This window comes from Apium graveolens, chromosome 7 (genome assembly GCF_009905375.1).
Source record: "Apium graveolens cultivar Ventura chromosome 7, ASM990537v1, whole genome shotgun sequence".
Lineage (NCBI taxonomy): Eukaryota > Viridiplantae > Streptophyta > Magnoliopsida > Apiales > Apiaceae > Apium > Apium graveolens.
In genome coordinates, this window is record NC_133653.1 from 33,141,013 (window position 1) to 33,163,186 (window position 22,174).

A 22,174-nucleotide genomic window follows, 5' to 3' on the forward strand; every position below is an offset into this window, starting at 1 on the left:
TTTACAATCAATATATAAAATATCCAACCCACACATGCTAATATGTGTTATGCTGACAAAAGAAGGTTTTATTTTGGTTGGGGTAAACGAAATTTGATTTACTTGTAGGAAATTGAATCAATTCAGCATGATTCTTTTTTGTTAAATAAAATATCGCGTTCGGCTCGCTATTTAACAAGTTTGAGTTCAAACACATTATGTGCAATAAGATAGTTTGACTCCGCTCATGTTTGTCAGGAAAAACTATAAAGCACGGCTAGTTTACGTCAAGCCTTGGCTCAGGTGGGGCGATGAATATCCTTATATTGGTTGGTGGATGCTTAACCTAGCACTTGTTTTTATTGCTTGATACTTACTTCTTGTATAACCTGAAGAAAAGATATACAAAAGAACTATTGCTACCATGCAAGCATTTGTTCCTCTTCTACTCTTAATAATCATTGTTAGTTACTGGTTAACAATTGATAAGATCCTGAAAGTACACTTTATTAAACAGAAATAGCAAAAATAATTTCAACACTAAACAAAGTGTTCGAGTGAAACTATTATAACAAGGGCACTGCAAACTAGAAGCTAGCAGTACAATAATTCAGCTGCAAATTCACTAATATTCTTATCAGAACTTCCACCTTCATCTAGAGCTTCTGTAGCCAAATTCTTCCATTTGGCCGCATTTTCCTTGATCACTTTCCCTTTCTCCTCCTCCATGACCTCCTTTATCGATGATTTCAGAACATTTCGGTTCACAATCCCCTTCTCGTCTGGTCTAGCTCTGAACCCCACGCCCCACACATCGTCCACATACTTGCCGTTAGCAGGTTGATCACTCCACTGTGGCATTCCCACTATAGGCACTCCCAAACTTATGGCTTCAATAACGGAATTGAAACCACAATGTGTCACAAAACAACCTATTGACTCATGCGTTAATATCTCCAACTGTGGACTCCATGTCACAACCAAACCCTGTTCAGATATCTCATTGATGAAATTATTCGGAAGCTTTGCCTTCTCTAATTCCCTAACAACCCACAAAAAGTTGAAGTTGCTGTCCTTGAGCCCCCATGCTATTTCTTCCATTTGTTCTGCTTCAACTTGTATGAAGCTTCCAAATGACACATATATGACTGAGCCACTAGGTTTATCGCTTAGCCACTCCATACAAGCCCCATAGTTTGGCTTGAAAAGATTGATACCATAATCTTTATCATCTTCAAGTCTCTTGTCTAGGTACATAGATGGCAGTGTTGGTCCTATTGTCCTCACTTTCCACAATTTTGTCACATACTTAAGCACCTAAATATAATTAGTTACAATCAAGAACAAAAAAATATTAGCAACAAACTCTGAGCCTTATTTAGACACAAAAAAGGCAGGAGATTCGAGTTCATATCAAACGAAGCTGTCAATCTACTAGTTCGCTCATTTTCTAAGGAGACACAATTGGTTAAGCACCTTAATACTAGTTGTTGTGACGAAGCTGAACAACAAATTTTGACCCTTATGTTCACAAACAGTTAATCCAGGAGATTCAATTTCACATAAATAGATCTACAAGTTTACTTATTTTCGAAGGAGAGACAATTGTGTAACACTGTAAACTAACTTTGACGAAGCTGAATAGAAAATATGTAAAGTAAATTTTGAAAACTTATCAACATACATACCTCTTCCTCAAGTTTGTGGAATGTGTTAAAAAACACCCAATCTACATAATCAACATTAGAGTATTGATTTATTAGAAGATCTCTGTACTCCATAGGAGCTGGTGCTTCCCATGATTTAAACAAGGGCAGTCCAGGAATTGAAATAACCGACGTTTCATCATCTCGCGGTGGGAGAGAAATAAGACCCTTGTAAACATGATAATATATAGTGTTCACAGCACATGACTGAGTAAAAAACACAGCTTTCTTTAGTCCAAAGTTTTTAGCAACATCAAAAGCCCAAGGCAAGAAACCATCGTAAATGAGAACATTCACAGGGTTGCCAGCCTCATCAAGTTTCTTGATAAGATTTCCCAGTGTCTGAAACCCGACATCGCGTAGACTGGAGAGGTAGTTATCAGTGCTTTCTGATTGAGCATAGCCACCTAGATCAAAACCATCTGAGTAAGTTCCGAAACAGACGGGGCTTTGGGGGTCAGCAAGCATAGATTTGGAGATGTAGATAGTGTTTGCAAGTGTAACTTTGATGCCTTTGGAGACCAAGCGTTTGCAGAACTGAAGCATGGGGTTTATGTGGCCTTGAGCAGGGTAAGGAAGAACCAGAGCATGAGGACGTTTTTTGTTCTCCATTATCTATGGTCTTTGCTTCTATCTCTCACTCCAAAAATGAACCAGAGGTGGCAATCATATATAATTTTTGTTATCCAGTGACTACCATTGCTACATAGAAAACTTTAACACGGCTTATGACATATTATACAATCATTTTTGTTCTGTAAACAAAATTGTTTTTTACTTTGTAACATCTGTTTAAAAAATGAAATGAAGAACCAGGCGGCAGATGAATATATTATTATCCTGCAGTTGAGCTGATACTTGTCAATAAACCGGTCGCTCTAAAATCTCGAGATGTCGGAGGAATGCTCTTTTCACGATCTTATATTATTATTTTAATAATACTCTTTGTTTTGAACTCTGCTACCTAAATGAAATAACCCATAAGATCATATATCACTGACACTGTCCCAATAATATGCTATATGTGACGTTCACATGGGTTTCAGTCAGTTCCACAGTCACACCAACCAACCTCATGCGCAAGCCAGCCAGTGGATCAATACAACAGAACAGCTCAACAGTGATCTCTGAAATAATAATTTCATAAACTACCATTTTAAAATTTACTGACCTCTCTCTCTCTCTCTATTCAAATAATCAAAATGTTAAGTCCTGATCTCTATTACATTATCAATTAAATACATAATTTTTATTAATTTTTTTAAAAAAATTTGAACAACCAGGCGGTACAAATTCTAAAGAAGGGAGGTGAAAAAACCTGCAACTACTACTAGTTCTTGTTAGATTAATTTATAAAATAACATTTTCATCTATGATATTTAAGTAATCTCTTAAAATAAAAGTTTGTGTATACATATACCGGTGACTGAAAGTACAATTTTATACAACAGGGAGGTCATAGTACCCTTAATTTCTTAGAATTCAAATGAGCCACAAGGCGGTACAAATAACATAGGAGCATAGATTAGTCAGATTGTAGGCTAAGTTCGCAGAACACAATAACAAATAAAAATTACTGTAGCGTCCAAAGATTCACAGGTGTACATTGTCCATGAAAAATCCCATTTTTTGTGATATGCATTCAAAATTGTTGTATAATAGTAAAATATAAGAAAGAATGTATAAGCCTAAATTCAGCATATAACATTCCTGGTATTTTTGTGTTACTGTATGATAAAGCATGTTCTTATACTGAGATAGACGGTTTGTTCCAGAATATAAATACAATCCGGTAAAGGATGTCTCGCTTGTAGGTTGTGATCCTCGCTTAGTATCTCTTTTTGGATAATGCAAAGTGTTCTTCTAACTAGGAATGTCATGATCAAGTCTTACATTTTGCTAGTCTCGGAGTATATCCTTTCGATTTCTTCCAGGAGTCTTTCCTTTTCAGTAACCAAATCCTCGTTCTGTTTCTGAAGCTCTTCTATCTGCTTAGTCTGTTCAGAGTCCTTTCTGAAATATTTATACCAGAAATTTAGTATGGGTACTTTCCGTACACGTTTGTGCTATGATCTTGTCTAAAGAATGAAGCGTGCTGTACTTGCATGTGCATGATTTTTAATTTGCCAAATTAAAAGGGACACAAAAAGGTAGGCGGTGACATGAGAAGTAAATTGTGTTTGTTTCTGTTACCTATTCATGAAAGACAAGTTTAGCTTCAGTGATCGTACTTCCTTCTCCAGATTCTCGCAGCGCTTTATAACAGACTGCATATCTGATGGAATTGCTGGTGTCAGAACTCTTTCCTTTGCTTCAGCCATCCTGCATCATTCAAAAATGATGTATATTAACCTTGTTAGTTGTAACAATAAACACTTGATGTGAATATAAATTTCAGCTGTTACCAATTTTAATGGAGCAGCAGAAAATGATGTAACAAATATATGAAGAAAAAAAAAGTAATGCAATTTAGTCAAGCGGATGAATGAACAGAAAATGATATAATCAAGATTCAGTTTACTTTTAGATTCATTATCAATCATGGTTGGGTATGAATGCTTGGTTAATAGTTGAGCATCATGCTTTTGTTCATGACCAATCAATCTCTTTTTAGTTTTTACTGATATGATGATCAATCTTTACATGAAGTACCAGTTCTCTACCTAATTTATCCCGAGTTCTTTTTATTTATTTCTAGGCATATTAGTGTTTGAAAATGCTTTCAAGATGAGTGCTTGACAAAGCTTCCGAGCAAAGAGCCACTTAACTTTGACAGTTAACTCCCCTCTGAGTACAGGGTTGGACATTCGAATGTGGACATGGATGTGGACCAATTCATTTTTGGGCCAAAAACATATGAAAACTGATTATTGCCTAGTCGGACACGTGGATACGTATCCAAGTTAGACATCTCCAGACACAGGTAACATAGAATGATAATACTGCTTGTGTACAAATCAAACATATGATATAAATCATCCGAGTCCCTCCCTAAACAATTATAATGGTACTCCAAGGACCCCGAAATGATTCAATGAAAAATAATGATCTTCCTCTATTTGCTTCTATGATGAACTTCTAAAGGGATAATCCTTTGAAACAAAGGAAGAATATATATTCTGAATGTACAATAGTTAAAAACTTAGAAGTGATATCTAGGAGAATGCAATAATACTGTACTTACTTTCGGGATCGCTCCACTCTCCGCTTCTTTGTTGAATCTCCTTTATCTGCTGCAAAAACACTAATGTTTAAAAACTAACACATATGCTAATAGGCAGACATAAACAGCAATCGTTAGGACTGTGCACACAATTTGTCATCCATAATTTCTGTAATCCAGTTCTCTATCTGCATATAATGACATGAATATTACATTTCAGTGACCTTGTACAAAAGCTACCGGTTCTTTAAGGCCTTTTTATGCACTGCAGTGGGATGGTAGTAAGCACAAGTTTACTCATCTAAGGGCTTAATTATAGTCTGCACTGGACTCATTTTAAGAAATTTGTATCTTCCTTCTGCAGTAATACTAAGGTTATTGTTCATCATTCAAGGAACGAAGTCCTTATATTTGGCAGTGGGATGGGTGTAATCACCCTCTCCACATTTTCATCTTCCGTTTGCAGTTATAACAAGTCTATACTCTATAGTCTTTCATCTAAAGGAAATTTCCTTAGACTCTGTCATGAAAGAAGTATGCATGATTTATGACATGTAAAGAGAACATTTATTTTACCATAATTAAGAATATAATTTCAAATTTCAGGTTGCTAAATAAATTATTAAATTTCTGCTTAGACCCTACTAAATCAGTAAGAAAATCATAAATTGATTGCACAAATATATAAATATGAGATCCTAAAAAAAATCCATTACCTGAACCAGCTGATCTTACAGAGCCATGTTGCACTAAACCTCCTTTTTGCTGAAAGGAAAATGAAAAAAATGAACTATGAATTTGAGGATACCAGTACAACTCTGAAGAACAGGGGAACTACAAGAAATAAAAGGATTGCTCAAATATACCTTCCGATCTTCCTTTAAGGCATCGTTTATCCGTTCTCTGATATCTGTAATTAAGATGCTTTAGTACTACAAATTTATATAGATAAAGATATTATCTAGAACACTTTGGTAGGTAGCCAACAAGTCCACTTGGGATAAGTAAGATGCAATAGATATAAATCCTTTTCAAGTACAACCTTTCACTAACTAAAATTGTCCTCAAATGAGCTGAATTTTAATACAGATCTTACGCACTTGGTCTAGTTGCTGGAAAATTCTACTCTCAGCCCAATATATTGAAGTGCGATGAATCATGCAACAATAATTGAAACAGTTAGTTATTGCTTGAGTGAGGTCAGGAATCAGCTACAAACTAGTGAAACTTTCTAGAAATATACAAAAGAAAGGGACTGCCATAAGATGGTTTTTATTTTTTCATGAATTGACATATGGTAGTTAGATTTATAACAAAAAGTAGCTAATATTTTCAATAAACTTGGGAGACATGATCGTGTGCTCAATCAATTCAATGACATGTTTAGCTTCCATCAGATTAAGTACATGAATAAGTCGTAATTAGTTGTAATGAGTACTTTTAGATCAGCTTGCTCGGCTAGCTTACCTTTGGCTTTGATCCCATTTTCAGAACTTTTCTCATTTTCAACTTGTTTTCTTGAGCTCTCACAGTTGCTCCGAGCTTGACCTGAGTTGCTGGGACCATCATATGCATCAAAACCAATGGAAACTGCAGGTGTAGCAGCACAAGATTCACTCTGTGACTGTTCTCGAGATACAGTGTTCATTTGAACTTGATTTGCTGTAGCTAAGATTTCTTCTTCCATATCCATCAATCCTTGAAATTTTTGCAGGACCCCAGGACCGAGAACTTGGAGAGCAGTTGTATCTTGAAAAGTTTCTTGTGCCTCATAAATATGTCTTTCTTGTTCTTGAATCAAACTAGGATCACCTATGATCTCTTGAGCATCATAATAGCCAAAGGACACATCTTCACCAGATTTTTCAATCTGGTTATTAAGCCGTTTGCGTTTTAATGTGCCTTTAAGCATGCTCACAACAGAAGACACATTATCCACAGTACCCATATGAGGGGAGTTAAAATTAGATGATGAGGAATTTGATGGAGACATGAACGTATTTAGCTGATTGGGGATGTCAGAAAATGAAGATTTATTAATTCCATCTGAATTTGTAAAATCTTGTTGCAAATTACTGATACCATGTGAAGAAGTAATGATATTATTCATAGCTTCCACGCCAAATGCTGTTTGAGAATTCTGTAATGCAACATATCTTTTCCTGCAAAAATTTAGCAGCAGCAGCAGTTATGGTTATTGAGGCATACATCATCATAATATATAAGAAACAAAACATATGTGTAACAATTTCATTCTACAATTTTTATTATAATTGCATGCCTTCACTTTATAGCAAAAGATAGATCCATGATAAGGCGAAACTTGAGAGAAGCTACATTTGCTATAATTTGAAGAATGATTGCTATGACTTGAGTGTACCTTAATTCAGAGGAGCGACTTCTGGTCATGGGCTGAGAACTATGAAACCATGTCTGCATGTAAGTCGGATGTAAGATATTAAAATGAACCTCTTATTAATGTGATGAATTGACATGGCCTAATATAACAAACCTTAGCCAGGTAAACGTTACTAGCTGGTACCCCTCTCTCCACCGCACTGCTGCTTGAAAAATCACACAAATTTGTTAGCATCTTATCTCCACTTAATTATTCAAGAAGGCCCGCATATGTGAAAAAATTGATAAGTGCATAATGCTGAAAACCACTAATGACATAGAAAGATATAGGCGAAGGAAGACCTACCTGGCAGGATGCTGATTAAAGTCATCCAAAGATTCTTCAGCATTGCAATTATGTTCCGGTGTTGGGTTCTCATTGCTTATTTTCTGTAGTATGGCTGCGTTGTGCTGCTGAGTAGGCATTGGGGACAATTCGGAGGTAATTCTGCATTTCAAAAATTACACTTTTGAACCTATATTCGTTGAAGACTACTATCCCTCCTATCCATGACAAGCATTTGAATAGAAGGAACACGGCACTTAAAAAGAAAAGTAAGACTAACAAGAAAGTTATTGTAAATTGTAATATCAAAGCTGTAGAACACTTAAGCTTCTTTACCAAATCAGGAAGTTTTAAGGGTTATTAAAATTCGGTCATGAAACGACATAAGGTCAAATTACTCCTCTAACTATATGTTATTTGCAAATTGCAACATTTTGTTATTGCATAGAAATGGGGTTTGAGCTACAGTTGGCTTTCAATTTAGACATCATTAAATTAAAAATTATACAAATAAATAAACAGAAAGTGCTTATGTCAAGGTGTTGGGGAGGGGGGGGGGGTTTATCATTGTGCAGGATAAATAATCTATGCCAACTGCTTCAGAAATCAGGAGAGTTCAATATACAAATTTATAAGCTTTCAAACTGACAAACCTTCGTGATGCTTGCCGAGTTCGATGAGCTATGCCTGCTGAACTATTGACTTGATTCTAAAAATAAACAGAAACAGAACAAAGTCAATAATTTGATTAAGATAGACCAATATATATTGCTTATGTGAAGATGATGCTGGTCATGATAATAGATAGGATCATCCAAGTTATTTGAACTTTGATGGTGTGTTCAGCTAGTCATTCTAAACGACAGTGATGATGTGTTTAAACAGTCAATATAAACTCGAACAGAGAAGAAGATTTCTACCCAGAAAGCCTTACGCTGTAACAAATTTTTTTAATTGTTTAATTTCATTGAACACTACAACAATTAAAATGCAGACTAAAGATAAAAAGAAGAAAACGTTCTTGCCTCTCCGTTTGTAAGCCAGCTATTGAAGAGTTCCTCGCTATCTGCTCGGAAGTTTTGAGAGAGATTTTTGAAACCTAGCATATCCATTGTTGGCACCGGCATTCCAGCTGATCCTTCCATTAAGGTCTTTATAAATAACTCTTCAGTTGAGTTTCTATATAAATCGGAGTACCTTCTGTCCTCCATATCCATGAAAGTTTTTCCTGCTTCACTTCTTTGAACTGCTTGAGCCCAAGGTAAACTAAAATTCTGATGACTAGGTTCAGGTTTTATAAATGAACTATCAGCAGAGATTCTCTTGTTTCTGTCTTGTACCATGATATTTAAACACAGTTCAATCAGCAAAAAGCTTGCAAGGAAAAGAAGAAGAAAAGTAGACAACAGAAACCAAGACAAAAGTAAATCAAATCTCTTTACAAGGTTCGGCAAATTATGTAACCCGCCACCACTGCAAGCTAAGCCAAAGAAAGCATTCAAGATAATACTTAAAATTACGAGCAGAGAAGAATTCTGGGAACACTACCAGAATCAGATAACTATACGAGTACCAAACTTAATTAATAGAAAGCAAATATATTTTTACCAAATGTAACAATGAAAAAAGAGAGCAGAAAATGTTTTCCTAGTTGAAATGAGAAGCTTAACTTCTCTTCTTAAGCAACAGAATATAGAACTATTTGCTAGCACTCAACTCCATAAGGGCACTTAACCAAGTTGGGCATGAAAGGGTCAATGATGTGTGAAGAAAATGTATTTTGAATATAATAAACCGCAGATGTGTGCGTTTCAGTTGAAGCACCTACAAACTTATGGCTTGCATATCAACTAATCAAATGTTAATTTAAGTCGAGCTTACGTAAGATATAGTCATTCATTTATATTGTAGAAATAGAAGAAATTTCATTTATGCTGAAGTGTAATGCACAAATAAATCATAAACAAAACTAAACCTGCTAAGTTTTAGTTCAAATAAAAATTGTACTTTCATGAGAATATTCAGTAGAACATGCTTTTAAGCAATTTATATAATGCAACATGTATGATGTATATAGTGTCTATGAGCTATGTGTATGCATATGCAGTATGTGGAAGTGATGTTGAAGGCTAGGGATGATTCAGTAATTACCTGAATAAAAACTAAGAACTCTTTGGGAGAAGGTGGATTAAGAAAAGGGAGTGATGGAAGCCATGATAGGGAGTTCTGCATTTTTAAATATGTGATTAAGATGTGTAGCTGTTGGGAGGCTGCTTTCACCTCATACAAACACAAAAAAAGTAAGCCTGTAGACTCTTCTTAGTCTTCCTTTCTGAAGCCTGTAGACTCTTCTTAGTCTTCCTTTCTGCAGTGTTATATTATATGGTATCTACAAAAAAACTATAGTCCTTGCTAAAAAGTAATGTTTTGTCCTGTTGCTCGATGAACAGTCCTGCTAAAAAGTTATGACGATCAAAACTGCTCACCATAAGTCGATAACTATCATACAACTGTAGTTTTTTCATCAGCATTAAGGATTCTAGGATGAAAATAACTTGTGTTAGAAACACAATCATAATAAGCATAAACCGAAGATATTATAACTTGCCTTACTATTTAATCACATCTTCAACAACTCAATATTACATGAAGTTTAATTTAATATTTATTAGAGCATAGGAGAATTGTTAATCTTTGAATACCAATTTGTCTGAAAGCCAGAATTAGCTTTAACAAGTTGTTTCACTGATTTTGAAGTCTAATTACATTGTTTGAACCTGTTTACTAAGCAATAAAAATCAGGAGAAATGCTTAACTGGATAACTACTTGAGCTTATTAATACTAAAACCACACAAAAGATAGAGCTGATGACAGCATTCTAATAAGATTGCCTCCCTATATATTTCGCTCTGTTCATTCTAATAATAAAAGTTAATTATGCCAAACAAAGGTCGATTCTAGAGCACAAAGCTCGGATGCAGGGTTGGGAAAGGTTATGATGCCACCGTGTATGAAATAATAATATCAAATACTAAAGTCCAAGAAACCTCTGTTTGGGGTCAGATCTGTTTACATTGTCCAACCTGACATGGTTGTGTTGTGCCGGCACTTGTAGCAACAGTGATATTTCTCTATTTATCATGTCTGAATACCATATTCTAATGCAACTAGAATTGGCTTTCCTTCCCTTCCCAACCCCAGGGACTCAACAATAAGAAGTTTCCTACTGTCTCATTAACCAGAGAATGATACCCACCAAACAACAAAGATCCACCAGTCAATAACAATTATAAAGGTTCAAGAAACGCGTAAACAAACCCCAATGGAAACATGTTTCTTACATTTATTTATTAAAATGCTATATTAGTATCTCTTATGAGCTAAGGTTCAGGACTTCTCAAGCTCGTATCCAGACACTGTTAAAAAGTAACCGCATTGTGCCTTTTACGTTTAGCCTCTTAAACACAAGAATTGACAACAGCATGTACTAACAAAAAAGGACAACATGAACCAAACATGCTAATCACTTAAATTGCCTCCTCTTGTAAAAACTAAAATTACCGATCCTGCAGATCCTTGTGCACTGTCTTAGGGTATACGAGCTTTGGCTGTCCACGAAGTGAATTTAAGAGGATAACTTTCCCAAAACTAACAACAGGCTAACAACATATGCTACATTAGATTTAATCCTGCTATCATTAAAAAAGTTATATGAACAAGCATCATGTAAAATTTGATACTTAACAACCAATAATTTATATATAGCAGTACAGCAGGAATGCAAGACAATATATAAAAACTAAGACCGTAAAAACAAGCTTTCATCCAATGGGTAGATCTTAGTCACTGGCATGCCCAAGGTAATAGGAAGGACTGAGAGAGATCTCATAACATTTAACCAAAATTCCACGAAAGGCGATGTGCGAAAATAAACAAATTATTGACCTTCTCCGGCCTAATGTGAACTAAAAGAATGTTCTTTGGAGCTGCCTCTGTAAACTAAGGATAATATCATGTAAGTACATCTAAACTTCAATCCTTAATTTAATATGTCATGAATAGAACAGAGGAGGGATCTTTGAAGGCATCTCCACGACCGACTTGCAGGCCCAGTATTTTAGTACAAGTCTTTGCGTTTTCGTGAAGCTAAAAATAAATCATACATAAACAATTATTATTTGTCAGGGACTCAAGGGGGTTAGGATACATGTTTTCAACATTGTCAAAGGCCACAACTAACAACAAAGGGCTTTCATGCAGGATTTGTTTGCCCAAGAACTGATCTAGTGAACATATATAATCATCTATTTCATATAATACAAACCCTTACCTATGATGCATCCTTACTCACTTGCAAGAAAAGTGAATCATTAATAAGCTCTACACGTAGAGCAATTTATGAGGACTTCTGCATAATGAAGTTTTTGCAAGTTAAAGTCAGTCGAGTCTTATTTTTTGGAGTATTTTACAAGAAATTGAATGAATTATCCATGATATTCATTGACAAATGATATACTTTGCATCAAGGAAGAACTTTTGAAGAATAATAAATGGACTATATTTGGTTTGGATCATTAATGAGTTCAAATTTTTGATTTATCCGGGATTCCAAAATTTTCAGGACCTGAATTGGATCCATTTCGTCGTGTAAAATATTTCGGCCACGTTATCATTGTCGACGCATTTGACAATAACTAAACGGCACCTATTTCCTACCTATAGTAAACCTGAACCCATTTACAAAGTGTTTCTAGTCCAAATCATCTAATAAACAAGTTGTAAGACCTATGCAGTGATCTTAATAATGCAAAAACAGAACCTAAGCTTATGACTTGCATTGTTTTATATTTCGGTTTTTATGTGGTGTGCCCGTGGACACAAAACACAAATTTTTTATAATTTTGGTTTGTTTTCATTAACCAACACTTTTTAATAATTGTCAATCTATCTGTATTCATAACAACTACACCAATCAAAACTAAACCTGACAATACTGGTACACGACACGTGAACACGGTACGAAACGATACAAATAATTAGCGTTTGAGTTCGAAAATTGGGTACACAAACACGAAAAAACACGAATATAATTATTGTCGGGTTTGAGTTTCCAATATAGGTACACGACACGGAACGAAAGGGGTGAAGGACAAATTTAACCTATTTTTACACAAAATTGACAAAAATAACCAATTTCTGAAAAGTTGGTCAACTTTAGCCGATGGGATACCCAACTGTCAGTGGAGTATCCACTTTATACAAGATACCCAACTAACAGTGGAGTATCCCATATATGAAATACCCAACTACCAGTGGAGTATATTATACAAATTGGGATACCCAACTGACAGTGAAGTATTCAATCGGCCAAAATTGGCCACTTTTTTCACAATGGCTATTTTTGTTAATTTTTTTCAAAAATCGGCTATTTTTGTCATTTTTTCGAACGAAAGTACACGGAATAAATAAATAATTAAATTTTAAAAATAGATAATATACATATCTATACTATACTAATAGCCGAAATGGGGTATAATTTGTAGTTTGGTTAACCCCTCATTTTGGTTATCCCTTTCCATCACGACCGTTAGAACTTCTTCATCAAATAATTAGAGCCGTTAGATCCAAATACTAAAAATATACACTCCACAAGTTCTCAGGTTCAAATCCTGTCAATAACAAATATTTATATTATTATTTATAAAGATACATATAACTTCTCAGGTTCGAATCCTATTAACAATAAACATTTATATTATTTATAAAGATATATATAAGTTTTCAGATTCGAATCTCCTAAACTCCTGAAATTAGGAATCTCATCAATCATATACTATTTGTACTATTTAAACCTAACTTGAAATTATAATTATATAATCATTATTTAGTATTTAATTATTTATATAAAATTTTAATAAAATTATATGAAATAGAATTAAAAATATATAAATATTAATCAAGACATGTGCATCGCACGGGTGTAAGCTAGTACTCCCTCGGTCTATTTTAATTGTTTACATTTTTTAGAGAGTGTCCGACACGCATTTTAAGGTGCATATAAAGTATAGTTCTGTAATTTTTTTTTACAATTTTGTTTTTCTGAATAAAAATTAAAACATTCAACTTTTATTCAGAAAAAGAAATTTGTAAAAATAAGTTACATAACTATACTTTTTATGCACCTTAAAATACGTGTCGGACACTTCCTCAGAAATGTAAGCAATTGGAAGGTCCTGAGGAAGTATATACTAAATACCAAATATGAATTTTACCTATTCTAAATAACATATATATAGTTGTAAATACTAAAATATATTTTATTGTTCCTTTAATACGTGACTGAGCATTTCACCATTTAATTATCTATTACATTTTTTAACAATTAATATTTTTCGTATATAATCAATGTAATTTAGTATAATAAAGCGGGATATATTAATTCCGGGTTAATGTAACCAAATTAGCACACGAATATAAATCTGGGTCGGTTTTGGGTTTAAAGTTTTGTACACAAAAGTACACGAAACATTTATACACGATACGATACGAAACGTTGCCAGGTCTAATCAAAACACTCCAAACCTATAAATTTTAGTGCTTAACATGGGCACACTTAGACAAACCCTTCATATTTTACCAAACACTAAGATATCATGTAACTTTCTTCTAACCGAGGGGAAACTGTCTAACAAAGGTGAGAAACTATTTTTAGATCTTTGAATGCTTTCTTTTCAGAAACTATAACATTTTTAATGACCGCAGTTCGCAGCATATTCAATCTCAAAACAACCAAAAGCGTTTGCTGATTTTCTTGATTGTAACAAGTACAAGTAGTCACAAATATTGATATAATTTGACATCTTCAACTAGAGTAGGTGCACCTGCATTATAATCCCCTAATATATCTCATCATCTGGGATTTCTGGAGTCAAAAATTTCTTTGGATCTTTGCTCATGTCCTCATAGTTCAGTGTAGCTCTCACCCTATCTGGCACAGGCTCAAGTGGAATAATGCTATCTCTATCAATAACACCATCAATGATACCATATTCAACTGCTTCCATCGGGGACATGTACCTGTCCCTGTCTATATCTTTCTGAACCTGTTCAAAGGAGCGACCTGTGGCTTCTGATATTATTTGTGTCACATTATTCTTGTTATGCATGATTTCATTAGCTTGGATTTCAACATCTATTGCTTGCCCACTTGCACCTCCAAGCGGCTGGTGTATCATAATTCTAGCATTGGGCATCGCTAATCTTTTACCTTTGGTGCCACCAGCAAGGATTACAGAAGCCGTCGATGCTGAAATACCAAGTGCAATTGTAGAGACATCAGCTCTCACTAGCTTTACGACATCATAGATGGCCATTGTAGCACTGATAGAATATTAGAAATCACAAATCTTAGTGTAACAATAAAGGAAATATGAAATATCAATAATGCTGCATCAAGCCAAGGGATGTAAGCAAACTGAGTGCCTAATTTTCTGTATCATGCCTTAGACTTAACAGTAAAACATAAACGAAAGAAAGTATAATTGAGGTATCGTTGATAACCTAGTCACAGCACTCCATTCCCATGCATGAACAAAGGTCATGCGTTCTTATCTCAGCCCTACCCATACAAATAAAACTTGATGCTTTCAAATATATGTAACATGCCAAAAAATGGATATAATTTATTGTTTACTGTGAATAATTCAAATTCTAGGTAGAGTTGAGGTCCAATTCAAATGTTGATGCAATATTTGTAATCCTTCACCCAAATTATAACCCATGGAGTATCCGACACAAATTTTATATATTTATTTAAACATATTTAAAAAAATACAAAAAATGAAGTAAAAATATTAATATTACAGGAAAAAACATGCAACAATCAATTCTTGACACATCTAAAAATGTGGGCTAAACAAACTCCAATAGTAGCCACATAAAGTTAAAATAAGAACATGGAGCAAGGATAACAGCTAACACATGCTGATACGAAATAAAATTACAAAAGATAACCTGCATAAGCAATAGCTTCTCAAGCTTAATTCAAATTCAAAACCTTTTTTACTTATCATTTAGGAATGATCTGAAATTACCTGTTTGATGGATAAGGTAACAAAAGGTTACAGTTTTGCATATGGACTAAATTACTGCATTACACGGAACCTCAATTAATGTGGGATCTGGATCAGATCTTTCATCATGAAACTGGACACTTCACCTTACACTAAACTAGTTCAACATGAAATATAAGCCACCCCGACAATTTGTTTATAAGGGGAAAGGTCCCTCGAAGAGCTGTTTGTATTTCATCCTTGTGACTTTATGCTATAAATTTGACCTGTAAAATTAGGTGTATACAACAAAAGGGTAGTAGGCATTAATTTTTTAAGAGATAGAAGTATAACGATTATGATTATATAAATTTAAATTATGTATAATTAACATGAGAGCCCCCATACCCCTATCCATTCTCGGATCCATATCCAAGAAAACTAATTTTTTTTTTTAAAAAAAAAAGAAAGTCTAACACTTGGATTTACACACTTGTCTGACACCTGTACCAAAGTCAGAGTAATACAGTTACCTTGTTGTCGGTATGTATTATCTACTTGCCTCATCTTCAGGTTTTTAAAATGTTGAAATCTGCAGCCACAACAAACAGGACATGCGCAGCAGCACAGATAACCACCAAGTGCATATGATACCCCAGTAAATACTTAAACAATGGTAACCCATAGTCTAGTGTGCATGTCTTGTCTTAATAACGTCATAGCCTATGCATAAAATAGAACTCAAGGCTATAATCCTGAGCTTCAAAAAGCGCAACTTATAAGATGCTGGAATCTGCAGCCACATCTAAAAGAATGTGCATGGACAACCACCAAGTTACTTAGATAATGGTATTATAGTAACCCATGGTAAAATATGTATGGCTTGTTAAGTGGTTTGTCTTAACAAGATCATATCCTCTGCATAAGATGGAACTAACAGCTATGATCCTGTGTTTCAGAAAGCACGTATCACAAGGTTAATCACAGCAAGATCAGGCCCTTTTAAGGTTTGAGATAATTGAGTCTCTCAATAATCAACATTATTAAGAAATAATTAAGAGAAACTCTAGCTTCTAGGTGACCTTTCATCGTTTTCGAAATTTCAGATGTTGATCACTTAATTAGAAATGACCTCTGCCTTCAAAAAATGGAGTTCCAAAAAGCAATTAAAAATCCATTTACAATTCTAAAGTAGAGATACATCGTTCATTTGTTTGTTTCACATAGAGTAAAAAGCAAAGAGAGCTGAAAAATCTGTAAAGACTTCAATCTGATACCAAAACTAGAGACAACTTTTAAAAAAAATTATCGTGTCGTCCCGCAACTTAAAAGCACATTCATAATCAGGACCGAGTGAATTTGAAGGCAATTTCAAATACACTTAAAATATATATTAAACCAAGGAACTAGTAACATCTTGTTTTGATATTAATTATCAAAGCATAAAATTCTAACTGTCCTCCTTGCTTTGATATTTAATTTTCATCAAACAAATTATAATCTTCATGCTCCTCCTCCGTTGTAGCCTTTCATTTTTTGGACATCTTTATCATCATTTTTGTATTCCAAAACATGTTGTTTTTGTGCTTCTCCTAGATTGTAGTTGTGCTCCTCCGGATTGTAGCTGTCTCCATTCATTTTCATGAATGTGATTTTGGGTTATATTTTTGTATGCCATGATATATTCTGATTTTAGACTTCTCACTCATATGTCGTGGGTTACGGTTATAGGTCATGGCATGTGTTATGGTTATGTGTTGTGATTTTAGACTTCTCAGTCATGGAGATGTGTTATGGTTGTTGCCTGTAGGTTGTGTTATGGTGTGGGTCTGAGTCATAGTGTTTCACAGGTCCCTTAAAAAGAAAGCTCTGATACCATGATAATTTTATTGGCGTGTGTGTATATTTATTTAGGGTTATATGTGTGTAGGTGTATACATTGTGAACAAGAATAAATATAACGTGAAATGTATATATTTATTATAATCATCTGTGGCTTTTTATAGGCCAATACATAATAAACCTATCTTATCTCCTAAAAATAATACAACCATAATTCAAAAACATTCAAATCTAGAACATATCTAAACATAATATATTATCCTAAATATTTGGTCAACATAACCAAATATTAAAATATATTTATAATTAATTATCAAAGCATAAAATCCTAACATATCCAAATCCCAACAACGTTAAGATCTACAGCTCAAGGAACTCCCCCTAACTTGTCAAAGAGAAGAGATTACAATTATTTATCAGAACCCAAAAATAAAATGGCAATTTCAGTATCTGTTGCTGATTTTATCGTATGTACATATGCCTAGATAATTTGGCATTCTTTACACATGATTTCTTAATGTGACGAGAAGCCCGCGATTTTCTCAGCATATGGTACGTGTAAAGCTAATTCGGAACAATAAATTTGTTAATCTGTCAAGGGTAAAAACAAATCAGGGCTCCTCGGGATATATGTATATTCTTCTGGGTCAAATGCAAAGTGGGCTTGGCAATTGTGAGGAATATTGGATTGAAATCATTTGTGTTACTTTTTCAAGGGGAAAACCAAGCAATTTAAGCTGCATAGACAGTTGTACATTTGTAATGAACTATATATTAAATATACATTTCATTGCGTTGGGTCTCATAGTAGCATGCTTGCGGTCCCTGCGGTCACTACAAGAGGATAAGGCACAAAGTAGGTTGGTTCATGAAGAAACTAAATGATAACAATGCAAATAGAAAGAGTTGTGCCTGTTAAATATTGTGATATAAAGAGTGATGTAGGATTTTAATTGAAACAATAAACTTTAAAAGATTAAACCGCAAAGCAATTTTTATCCGAAGTGAATTTCTAAGTTAATTGCAACCAAGGGTAATATAATAATGTCTATTGACGATGTATAGATAGCAATAACAAAAGACCCAAAACACGAGGGATAACACTACAACGAATATAATCCTAACAGAAATGAAATCTAATAAAAATATAGTGGAATTCAGTGCAGGAAGAACCACCTTATCATAAAAAACAATGGTTATGCACTTGTTAACAAATTACTAGCTTATAGCCGGTGCGACACACAACATTTGATTTTTGTAATTTTATACTTGTCCTTAATTTTACGTATATATTATCAATTTTATTTAATATCAAGTTTATCATTATATTGGATTAATTGATTACTTTAATTTCTTTATATATACATACAATATTTCTTTTAAATGTTTTTCCGTTTCATTAATGGTATATCATTACATCATTAATGTTATCTTTTAATCTTAGTTCTGAGCGTCATTATATCGCACGTAATGTTATTTAGCAATGGGTGGTTCTTAATATTAGTTATTCTAATTATTATATTCCCTGATTATTCTTTGGTATTCTATTTAAATGAGCTCTTTGTTTCTCCTTAATGAAAGCCAAAACTTCTGGACATAACACTTGAACAGCTCCCTATCTCTGAAAGCTTAGACACATAATCAAAATATAATTATCGCAGATTCACCACCCTTGCTATTACTGCTATACCTAACAGTTATTCCAAATCCGACAATTTCAATTTTCGTCTTCAACTTCAATTCAACAACTATCCGCATTTCTATTTCACTAGAAGTTGAGCACCTTCTATTCTTGGTTTTAATTCTCTTATAAATCTTACGTCATTACATTTGTGAAAGTAATTTTCAAACTGCATTTACAATGGCAGCAACAACATCGTATGTGTATTTGTAATTACTAAATTGTACGACTGATAAAACAGGAAATTCCAGTTGCTTCCTACATCAATGCAAACAAATTAAATCCGTACATCTACTAATTCCTTAAATCTCAAGCCTTTCCCTTCTCATCACGTACATTTAAAAACTTCTACAAAATCTACATTTTATCATTGCTCAAAGCTCATCCATATCAAGATTCTAACTTTAGCACAAAGAATATATGATAACTTCCATAAATTACTACTCTTTCTCTTTATCTCGGTTCAACATTAAAGATTAAACATACATTTAACCTCCGATAAATAAATAAAATTCCCCGGTCCTGAGGCTATAGACTACTATTAATTCATAGAAATTTTACAGAATATATCAAGAACATCAGAAAATATTGAAAAAACACGAAAACTTAAGAATACCTGAGGGAACCACCAACAGAGTTAACAAAAAGCCTAATATCTTTAGTGGGGTCTTGAGCATCCAAAAGAAGCAACTGACTAATAATAGCATCAGCAACAAAGTCATCAATTTGAGAGCCCAAGAACACTATTCTTTCCTTAAGCAAAAGGCCCATTGCATCTGTATCTCCACCTCTCATTGCCTGAGACGGCGGGGCTGAGGCTGTGAAGTGGAGAGTGGGCTTGGACTTGGGCTTGATTGTTTGGGAGGAGAGGGCTTTTGGGGGTGGGGGTTTTGAGGCTAATTGTTGGAGAGATTTGATGGGGGTGAAGGAAATGGAAGAGGGTGAAGTGGGTTTGGGTTTTGGGAGAGAGAGGGAGGAGAGAGAGTGGGAGGAGAGAGGGGTTGAGAGAGATAGGAGCTCCATTGGGGGAGAGAGCGAGAGAGAGAGAGAGAGAGAGAGAGAGAGAGAGGAGGGGGGGATAGGAAATGATGTTTCTAAATTAGCACGGCAATGACGAATTGGTGTCGCTGTGCCATTCTAGCACGACCTTAACGCATATAGAGAAAACGTTGGATACAGAAATTGGGGTTTTAAGAACTTTGGGGGAAGAATACGAAGAGAGAGTTTACCCTACTTCGCACTTTGTGGCGCGCAACTCATTGAGCAGAAGTATAAACTCACTACACATAGCCTAATACGAGTTTAAAATTTGAGACATTTTATTCATTAAAATGATAAATTTACCAAAAAATGATCAAAACATCCAATTTTTAAAAAATTAACAAAAATAATTATGCTGAAAAAATGGTCAATTTTAACTAATTAAATACTCGTGATCTTCCATTAATAGTTGATTATTTCATATATGGATTACTCACGGATAACAATATTTCACTGACAGTTGAGTATCATATCGGTTAAAATTGGTTAACATTTCAAAAATTAGTCATTTTTATTAATTTTATAAAAAATAGGCTAAATTTGTCGTTCACCCAAATTTAGCTATGTGCTCGTTATATTAAAAAAAACTTTCTAGTAGATATAGAACAAATGTCTAGTGACTAAATTTAGTATCATTCTGCCAATATGCCACTTGTATTTTTGATCATGCACTTAATATGCATTTGTCATATGAGCGTAACATGTTTAATCATTATTTTGTTTTTATATTTATTAATTTAGTTACATATATATTTTTAAAAATTTTAAGTTATTATTAAAATAATAATACTAATCAATTTTTAGCATAAAATATAATTATTTAAAGAAAAAAATTAATTAAATAACACACATAATACATATATATATATTTAGTTAATAATGTAACAACTTTTTAAAGTAATCTTTATAACAAAATTCCACGATATTACATATTTTATAAACTATCAACCTGATATATGTGGTTTCATTTCTTTGGCCCAAATACCTATACTGTACACTAGGCCCAATAACATGTCATATAAAAATATAAAATAATGATCGATGAGTACACTCCGCAATCACACAAATACAAAGAAATCTTTTCTTATTTGTTCTTTCATTTTAGTATCAAATTTTTTGTATCCAATTAGATCATTAATCTGGAGTATAACAATACATTATAATCTTAAATATAATTTGAGATTTGTGGTGCCTCTAGACGAGTCATTAACTTATGACATCAAGATTTTCAAAAAAAAAACTCTTTGATGGCTTGTTCGAATAGTACAACACGTGTATCGTATCACCTTTTCAGTTCTGAATCTGAAGAATATGAATGGTGCTGGATGCGCTAACACGGGGAGCGAAGCCTAACGGCACGCTCGTTGGGTATTATTCTACACTACGCGCAACAATGGTATAGTTATATAATCAGGTACAGCAAGAACAGACAATTAAATCAAATAACGAAATAAAACACGAAGGCAAAACAATAAGATAAATTAGTAAATGACTTGACAAAGATCAAATAGAACACTTAGATCTCACAGAAGCTTTATCAAGTCTGAAAGAACTATGAACAGCTGAGGCGCCTAGCCTTCGAGAAGTCTAGATTATTTTTGAAGAGATTATTGCCCCACTTACTCTGTATTGAGTTGCAGTAATATCACTTCCAAGATACAACAACTCTAAGTATTTCGTCCACAGATACGTAGCACTCAACAACGACAGTTCGCCCAGAAAACATATGCTATATTTTGTATATTATGGAGGAGAGAAATAGAGATATGTAGCAGTTAGGGTTTCATGATTCAGTATTTTCAGTATCAGTCTATCTATTCATACGTTTTGTTTAATATATGTGTGTGTGTGTGTGTGTGTGAATATATAACCCAAAACGTAACTGAATATATTACATTAAATAAAACAAATATTCAGAGTTAAATTGCATTTAATGAATATTTCCAGAAACGTAACAGCCAGCCCATCAGGATAGGCATCAACGGATAATGCTCTCAGGAAATCCTGATCCAGTGGTGTCAGGATCA

The 22,174-nt window shown here is 34.0% G+C and overlaps 3 protein-coding genes across 6 annotated transcripts; all 3 read right to left on the reverse strand.

Annotated features, from left to right (window-relative positions):
* Positions 1 to 499: 499 nt before the first annotated feature.
* LOC141670902 (UDP-glycosyltransferase 74G1-like) lies at positions 500 to 2,479 on the reverse strand. Its single transcript, XM_074476957.1, has 2 exons — positions 1,668 to 2,479; positions 500 to 1,296 (listed from the first exon to the last, which is right to left on the reverse strand). Exons 1-2 carry the CDS (start codon positions 2,295 to 2,297, stop codon positions 574 to 576), a joined length of 1,353 nt encoding a protein of 450 aa, XP_074333058.1. The 5' UTR covers positions 2,298 to 2,479; the 3' UTR covers positions 500 to 573.
* An 890-nt stretch (positions 2,480 to 3,369) lies between these two features.
* Positions 3,370 to 9,972, reverse strand: LOC141675249 (protein CYCLOPS-like). Of its 4 annotated transcripts, XM_074481963.1 has the most exons (12): positions 9,683 to 9,972; positions 8,557 to 8,860; positions 8,185 to 8,240; positions 7,553 to 7,693; positions 7,361 to 7,409; positions 7,229 to 7,281; positions 6,316 to 7,010; positions 5,715 to 5,758; positions 5,565 to 5,613; positions 4,870 to 4,918; positions 3,879 to 4,007; positions 3,370 to 3,698 (listed from the first exon to the last, which is right to left on the reverse strand). In XM_074481963.1, exons 2-12 carry the CDS (start codon positions 8,746 to 8,748, stop codon positions 3,575 to 3,577), a joined length of 1,581 nt encoding a protein of 526 aa, XP_074338064.1. In that variant the 5' UTR covers positions 8,749 to 8,860; positions 9,683 to 9,972; the 3' UTR covers positions 3,370 to 3,574. The 4 variants fall into 4 exon arrangements, with proteins under 4 accessions (XP_074338064.1, XP_074338063.1, XP_074338061.1 ...); XM_074481962.1 differs by lacking the exon at positions 9,683 to 9,972 and having other exon boundaries at positions 7,361 to 7,406; positions 8,557 to 9,579; XM_074481960.1 differs by lacking the exon at positions 9,683 to 9,972 and having other exon boundaries at positions 8,557 to 9,576.
* Positions 9,973 to 14,218: 4,246 nt separating this feature from the next.
* Positions 14,219 to 20,328, reverse strand: LOC141671473 (ATP-dependent Clp protease proteolytic subunit 4, chloroplastic-like). The gene is made up of 2 exons (XM_074477745.1): positions 19,723 to 20,328; positions 14,219 to 14,912 (listed from the first exon to the last, which is right to left on the reverse strand). Exons 1-2 carry the CDS (start codon positions 20,127 to 20,129, stop codon positions 14,429 to 14,431), a joined length of 891 nt encoding a protein of 296 aa, XP_074333846.1. The 5' UTR covers positions 20,130 to 20,328; the 3' UTR covers positions 14,219 to 14,428.
* Positions 20,329 to 22,174: the final 1,846 nt, after the last annotated feature.

What these genes read in the sequence shown, in the direction of transcription:
- LOC141670902 (XM_074476957.1), bottom strand. Translation starts at nt 2,297, where the DNA reads ATGGAGAACAAAAAACGTCCTCATGCTCTGGTTCTTCCTTACCCTGCT. An exon ending in TCCACAAACTTGAGGAAGAG is followed by an intron (nt 1,297 to 1,667) that starts GTATGTATGTTG and finishes AATTATATTTAG; the next exon opens with GTGCTTAAGTATGTGACAAA.
- LOC141671473 (XM_074477745.1), bottom strand. Translation starts at nt 20,129, where the DNA reads ATGGAGCTCCTATCTCTCTCAACCCCTCTCTCCTCCCACTCTCTCTCC. An exon ending in TCTGTTGGTGGTTCCCTCAG is followed by an intron (nt 14,913 to 19,722) that starts GTATTCTTAAGT and finishes ATATTCTATCAG; the next exon opens with TGCTACAATGGCCATCTATG.
- LOC141675249 (XM_074481960.1), bottom strand. Translation starts at nt 8,874, where the DNA reads ATGGTACAAGACAGAAACAAGAGAATCTCTGCTGATAGTTCATTTATA. An exon ending in ACTCGGCAAGCATCACGAAG is followed by an intron (nt 7,694 to 8,184) that starts GTTTGTCAGTTT and finishes TTTGAAATGCAG; the next exon opens with AATTACCTCCGAATTGTCCC. An exon ending in CCTTAAAGGAAGATCGGAAG is followed by an intron (nt 5,614 to 5,714) that starts GTATATTTGAGC and finishes TTTTCCTTTCAG; the next exon opens with CAAAAAGGAGGTTTAGTGCA.